This window comes from Xiphias gladius, chromosome 10 (genome assembly GCF_016859285.1).
Source record: "Xiphias gladius isolate SHS-SW01 ecotype Sanya breed wild chromosome 10, ASM1685928v1, whole genome shotgun sequence".
NCBI classification, from domain to species: Eukaryota; Metazoa; Chordata; class Actinopteri; order Istiophoriformes; family Xiphiidae; genus Xiphias; species Xiphias gladius.
In genome coordinates, this window is record NC_053409.1 from 9,638,370 (window position 1) to 9,645,905 (window position 7,536).

Consider the following 7,536-nt stretch of genomic DNA (forward strand, 5'->3'; position numbering starts at 1 on the left):
CAATCCAAATCTTTCTGTTTTATAATACTCTGCCTTTTCACCATATGTGTTCAACGTAGCCTGTTTCTTACTCAAAACGGCCTTTGTCTCACTAATTACAGAGGCAGATGTACAGCGCTCAACCAGAACTGGGAGTTACAGCACTGACAAAGCCAGTAGGGAAACCTGTGGCTGAGGCAGCTGCCTTTCACAACATTTCCAGCTGTAGTGAAAATGCAGCAACATCCTAAGGACAAGCGCTAAAATTAAGGTATTCGTAAAACTAACCTTTGAGGCAAAAGTTTAATGTTTTTTTTCCATTACCTGTGCCAGAAAAACTTCAAATTTCCTTCCTCCTGCTTAGCTTTATCATCCCCTTTGATAGCAAGAGAAACTTTTAACTAACGCCAAGCTACACTGTAAATTCTCCATTTAAATCAAACATGATGGCTGCCAACATTCACCAGAAAGCAAGTCCACTGAAAATGTAATGGGGCCTTTATAGGATATTAAATACAGTCCCATAAAGAGTGAAAATTAAACTGTGTTGATCACCCAAATGGCATTACAGCATCTACCAAATCTGTTAAATGTTCAGTACTACCAAAGCAAGTGTTTAGCTTCAGATATTTCAGTTTCCTAGCAGTCTAATCCCACCCATACCGAGCAACATCACATCATTCTCCAAAAATGCCTGGGTGAAGAGGAATGTTCTGTAGCTGGCTGGCTGTCCAAGCCGACCAAGTGGCTAACTGGGAGTCATTCTCAGGGAGTCGTGAACTTTTGTCCCGCCACTACTCCCTTGCTGGCTGCACGAGAGGACTTGGGCGACACCAAACAGGAAGTGTTCAACAAGTGGAAGCTATGGATGTTTATCTCACGCCATTCATCAATTCCTAAAAACCAGACAGAGAAGTCGAAACCCAACCAGTGAAAAAGGGCTGTCCTGCCTTGGAGTTGTATGTAGCCGCTGGGGAGCAGTCAATGGGCCATCATGGGTTAGATCTGGGCTGGATGGTACCCGACTGGGAGGGTCTCCACCACCCACTGGCTGGCTCCTTTCATCCTTTCTCACAGTCCTCAAGAAGCCTGGCCAAGAGTTGAAACCCTTGTGCCAAGTGGTGACACTACAGCAGGCACATTTTGAAGTATTCAGTAGATTTCAGGAGCAGTAACTGCAATAGCTGCTCTAAGGGACTGAGCCCATCAGGATCAGGTTGCCCGGGACTAAGGTTGACTTTAATAACAGAAGTTGGTGAATGTGGTCCAAACCACTACTATCAAAACCAACTTCAGATCAGTACAGGGAACAGAGAGCAAATCTATTCTCTGGACTCTGGCCAAGTCATGTGGTTGAGCCTTTAGCAGGAAGAGGAATGAGCCGTACAAAATCTATACAATACATAGCTATTATAACAGGCTGCATGACTCCCTGTCAAACAATGAGACTGATTCAACACTAAAGGGTTCAGGAAATGTCAACCTTAAAGTCGTGACACAATATACACAGTAAAAGAGAGCACATGCAAACATCTGGAGATTTTACAGCTGTCCAACTGCATCCAGAGTGCATCTGTTATAGCATAAAGGCTTGTGTCCATGGTTTGTAAAGTGAAGTAAAGGCTCATTGAAAATTTGACATGAGTTCGTTTGTCAGAGGTTGCTGGCTGGTACACCAAAAGATCACACACATCTTATAGTTAAGCAAGCGAAGGAATATATTCCAAAAAACAACACCAAAAAGAAAATTAAAAACGTACTATCAACAGCAACAGTGCATCACAGTTCTCACTTCACCAGAAAAAAGCAACTTTCTGTCCTTAAGCAATGGTCACAAGCTTTGAGGAGATACTGAAACAATGAGATTGCAGATACAGCCAGTCAAAATGGGGTTTTTTGTATTCTCTGAATGAAAAGTATGAATCTTATAAGGGATTTATGCTTCTCTGGCAAACGGTTAAGCCATACCTACACCGGCTGTGTGCATAGGCTCTAAGGTTATACCTCAGGGTACACCATAGCTGACATTCACCTCTTCAAAAATGTAATTACATGTTTGAGCTATGGCAGGGAAGGAGATGCTACATGGGAAAGAACTGTGATTGATCAGCATGGGCTGCCTGTGCTTTCTCCTAAGTTTCTGATGCCGCTGGTGTTTGTTGAGAGTAAAGACAACATTAAAAAAGGTGAAGAAACACTCTCGGTTGCTTTCTACTTTTCAGTGTTACACTTCTAACAAAGCCAATACACTGCAGCACTTCAGTTCACCAGGAAGCGATCTTACAGCAGTAGTCTCATAGTCATTAATGATCCAAGGCAAAGTCACCTTGATGTTACTGACGTTCTATAAGTATGTGTGAAGCCAAGCGTCTCTGTGTATTACAAAGTAAATGAAAGAATGTAAACAGTTAATGTGGGGAATAAAGGCTACTTAATGCACAATGCGGCCTGATAATGTTCAATACATGCATCTAGTGATGGTGATATCAACAGCTGAAATACAACACTAGACTATAAATCCAAACCTACACTGTCGGTATCTATACTCCTGGACTCCTGTTAACCCCTTGTGTCAACTACAAAACCAGCTTTACTATTCCAATTGGTCAGTGAGGGGTAGGAGTAGAGGTAGTTTGGCTGTGTACTGGGAAAAACCCAGAGCAGAGACAGGACAAACTACATCTCCGGCAGGCCTCGAAGCACCTTGGGATCCCATGCAAAGAACTACCAGGAAAAGTGCATCTGGGTTGCTTTTCTTGCCCTGCTGGCACAGTGACCCAGACCCAGATAATCAGCAGGAAGATGGGCAATTCGCTCTGCTACTGTTATACAAGGTTGAAGGCTAAAAAGATATCAACATGGTTAATATCATGGTTTACGTACAACTAAATCCCACTCTGAATGTTCACAACAGCTGATACAGCAGAAAACCTGACACTGAATGGACAGATTTAAGTGGGGATAAGCATCCATGTTTGTTGCATGGCTGTGTGGTGAGTCACTTAGTGAAGCAGGCCAGCTCTCAGCAGAGGAAACATCAGCACGAAGGGGGGAATACACTTCCATCCAGACTCCATCTCCATGCAGATATTACCAAATGAAGCCCAAACCTTTTTCCTGTTTTGCCTCTGCTGACAGATACCTGAGGATCTGCTGACTGGAGACACCCTGGGACGACTGTCAACGGCTAAGCTAAGGTCAGAGATCCTTAGCTGGAAAAGCTGGCCAGCATGAGCAGACTTTGTAGAAAGCTCACCATTGTCATGAATATTTTAGAATAAGAAGTGAGGCATGGATGGACTGGAAAGCGCAGAAGGCTTACAGTCATATTTTCCATTGATATCAAAGCCATATGGCTGGATTTCATGAAATAGTTGAAGCAGTACACTGCATTTGGCAGTGTTTAATAGAAGAAATGCACAATAATGTGGATGAACGGGCTGGATGTGTTCTGTGGTACTGATGTACAGTATATTATGATGAAAAGGATGCACAGTATGGTAAGATATTTATTGTATATATAGCCTTTTAGAAGTTCCCATGACTGATGGCCATAAATGAGATAGTTTCCAAGTCTCATTAGACTCCATGGCATTTTTAGATGAATGTATGTGATATGAAGTAATACACAGTGATAAAATTGCACAAAGCCAATAGGTAATCCTGAACACTTCCTGTAAGATTATCAGCACCCACTCACTACGAATGCACTGCACTAATTTTCTCTAAGGGTTGACTTCAAAGCATCATATTTCCCACTCTCTTCCTGTTACAGATTCTTGCAACTATGCCAATATGTTACAGGATCCATGTAAATATGTGCAGTGATGAGATTTTCTGCTCTGCGGACCAGAAATGTTCATAACTATCTAGTGAGAATCAGCAGACCTCGTAAAGAACAACAACATTACCCTGTTCCTCTGGAATGTCAACTTGGACAACAAGGAACCAAAGGACAAGGGCTCAATGCAGATAGGTCCTTCCCTAACTTCCAATTGTTGTTCAGCACAAATTTATCCTTCATTCATTTATACTTATTTCCACTGTCATCACCTCAAACATAAATACAGCTCTGACCTACCTAAATGTTCAGATCCTAGGGGCTGATGAAAGTGCTTTGTTTAATCACCCTCTTTTTATCAAGTCAATGATAATTACAGACACAAATAGCGTAATCATCCTTATTCGCAAGAGGCTAAAAAAACAGCAGCGTGTGGATGCACACAGGAGCCATTTCATTATTCCAACAGGCTTTACACACCATTAATCCCATACACCTATGAAGTACAGTACACATCCGTGGGCTCAAAGAAGACAAAATAACTGAGTAAGAGGGTTAGAGGACCTACATATGTTTAGAAATACTGTATATTTCGTATAAATAGTAACAGATGCTATTAACTTTCAATTTCAATTTGCAATATTTATTGTATTACTGTGCACATTTATTGCTAGTTTAATATTCCAGTTTGTGTGAAATACTGTTTTGATCTTATTTGGTACTTGGAGAAATGCAATGAAAATATTTTTCTGACTGGGAAAACCACTTCACATAGATGGCATTACATCTGTGATGTTGTAGCTTTACGGTGCTTATTTTTACATGGGGCCGCTTCAAATTAGAAAAACAAAAAGTAAAATGTTTCACCTCATTTTCACTTTGCACATTATAAAAAGGCACACACACACACACACACACACACATACTGGCCGACACAGACCATGATCGGGACATGCCGGCCCGCTCACCACAAACGAACAAGAACAGGCAAATTAAAGCTGGCGCCCTTGATTTGCACATAAGATATTCTCACACAGCCAAATATGAGATGGCAAATGATGTGGAATGATGCTGCCTATATTTGTGTTTAAAGCCACTTCTTATGCTGAGGCTAAACTCCTGTGTCATTACAACACATTACCAGTGTCATGGAAAATGAAGTAGGTCCAACATCACACGGGCAGAGCAAAACCACTGAGCAGTTCTGTAAATAAGTTTGTGCATGTGAGCTTATACGCATGCACTTGCATCATGTAAGTCCAGCAACCTTACACAACAATGTAAATAGCTGGCGCTCTGAGACTGTGCTGTAACTGGAGGAGCATCAGTGCTGTTGTGTACAACACTTGCGGTGTTTGACTCATTTTGGGGCACAAGGCCCAGATGTCTGCTCTGGAAATAAAACCTAGACAGATGAATATGGTAGAAGATGTCAAAACACGTCGGCGCATCATCATGGAGGATTACTGCTAAAGTTTGAAAACAAGCTAACTGTAGTAGGTTTGCATGCATTTGTGGAAAACCTTTCGTTTCAGAGGCTATTAGAGAAAGAAAGTTCGATGGGAGGATGTCCTGTATAACTGAAAACAGTGTGAGTCATATGAAAGGGGGCTGGCATGAGACTAGTCCATACCTTCTGGTCCACTATGGAGCACACCAGGTCCTTCACAGCGGACAGCGACAGGTCACTGGCCTCCAGGTTCACCGTCTCTCTGGTCAGTCCGATCTGCAGCAGGAAGGACACCCCATGGAAAGAGCTGCGGGAGTCGGTGGGGCTGGGGGCGCTGTGACTGCCGTTGGACAGCCGCGTGTAGAGCGGCCCTGGCGGGCTCGGCGACGAGGACGGGTGGTGCGGATGGAGAGAGTGGAGGTAGGCTCGAGGTAAGGATGTGGGAGAGGAGGCAGACATTGGGTTTCTTCCAGCGGCAACGTGAAATGCTGAATTGTGGAGAATTCAGAGACGGGTGATACAAAAAAGCACAGCTGGATCTCTGGGGATAAACTCTTGGTAAGGGGTATCTTTGGTCCTCATCAGTCGTACTGACTCAGCACTGTATCAAAGTGACATTGTTTTTCAGAAATGGAGAGGGTAATAACCTATCCGCCCACCTGAGCTCACACACCACACGCTCATTAAGTAAGTGGGCAGGTGATGGAGAAAAAGTCTCTGAACAATCCACAGGCTTCTGCACTAAAATCACTGCCACAAACTTCATATCCTGGAGTGGTGTTCCTTCTCCTTACTGAAGTCAGTAATCCACTCTGACCACAGGAAACCTGTCACCGCAAACACACACACACACACACGCACAGAGAGAGACAAACACACAGAGCTATTTTTATAACGAAAAAAATGTATTGACCTATCTGAATACAGCAGAGAAAGCAAAGGACTGGTGCATATTAGAGGCTCTCATTCTGTTGTGTTGTAGAGCAAAGCGGCCCGGCTGCGTGAAGGAATCGGCTCCTTTTCGTCACCTTGTGAACACTTTTCTGCCTAAAGTGATTTGGAAAAACGTGTTTCAGCCGGTGCACCTTTTCAAATGAAGCGCTCGAAAAAAAAGTGGGTTTCGCCACCCAGTAATATCAGAGTCAGCCACACTCATCATTTCTTTGAAATGAGGTCCACCAAATCCTCACCAACGTTTGCCTTTGCGGGACTTTTCCCCCTAAAACTTTAAATGCTATTGCTCCTAGATTATCTGTAGGACTGCCACTTGCGTTGTGTTTCGCTGTTGCCTTGCACTGTTTTGGTTGTGTCTAAGCTACTTCCCAGGGTTAGCTCTGAGCTAGCTCATATGTAAATGGGCCGCGCTAAAGCAGCCACAACCTACACTTTCGCGTATGGTCATTAGTTCTAACCTTACTATCGACCTGTTGGCTTTTGGTGAACTTCGCAAAATTGTGACCACCACAGGCCTCTGTGCCCGCGCGCCAAAAACAATCCAATTAGAGCCCCGAAGACGCGTAAAAGTTGATAACGCGTATGATTTCTGTGTTTACAAGGATCCAAACTCCACGAACATCTGGAACCGGGGCTTCTGAACATCTGCACCCCTCCCACTTTCGATTGGCTTGCTGGCCCAACACGAGCCGAGTCGCGAATGCCAGCAAAACAAGTTATACAAGCCCCGAATATGCACATCCAGAAGACACTTTGTGGCACTTGAACGGTCTGTTCGCGCAAAGCCCCGTTCCCGAGCAAACGTCGACTTCGATCGTTCTGAAATGATACTTTACCTTCACAGTCGGCGAAGGGCGCTTTTCTTTCCATTGTGAGGAGGGGACCGAAGAAACTTTTGAACTCCATCAACTGAGGAAAGCCGAGCCTGGAGTTTTGTTATTCTGCACTTTTTGGAAGTCACCCACAAAAGCGCGGCGTCGTAGCCTAAATATAATAAATGCCAAGCTGACTTTCACACACAGGCGCGCCGAGACTGACCGAGCCGTCCATTTATTTTCTCTTATCTTTTATTCCAGATTGTAAATTCATGCGCATCTTATTATCCTTCCAGCTGTGACTACTCCCCCTGCTCGCCGAGCAAAAAAAGAGCAGCGAACCGTCGCTGGGGCTTGGAGTCTTTTCATTACCTCCGCGCAACTGACTTCCCATGTGTGGGCAGGAACACTTGAACTACAGTCCCTGTGAAGCAATGGCGCCTCCGAGGGGAGCTCAAACCAATGCGCATGTGCCTGTCTTTTCCGTTACTTCAACTTGGCCATGCCAAGAAAAAAAAAAAAAACTTTATTCTGAGCGACCCGTTTTCGGTTTGTAA

The 7,536-nt window shown here is 43.9% G+C and overlaps 1 protein-coding gene across 5 annotated transcripts in view; it reads right to left on the bottom strand.

Annotated features, from left to right (window-relative positions):
* The window catches only part of prkd3 (protein kinase D3), a 40,211-nt gene extending 32,816 nt beyond the window's left edge, over nt 1-7,395 (bottom strand). For 2 of the 5 annotated variants that reach the window (XM_040137340.1, XM_040137341.1), the window contains exons 1-3: nt 7,001-7,395; nt 5,870-6,037; nt 5,394-5,698 (exon numbers count right to left, since the gene is read on the bottom strand). In XM_040137340.1, the coding sequence (XP_039993274.1) occupies nt 5,394-5,698; nt 5,870-5,894 (330 nt within the window). In that variant the 5' untranslated portion in view covers nt 5,895-6,037; nt 7,001-7,395. Of the gene's footprint in view, nt 1-5,393; nt 5,699-5,869; nt 6,038-6,634; nt 6,736-6,763; nt 6,786-7,000 lie in introns of those variants that run through there. The other 3 variants (XM_040137337.1, XM_040137339.1, XM_040137338.1) reach the window with 3 other exon arrangements.
* Between the last annotated feature and the right edge of the window lie 141 nt (nt 7,396-7,536).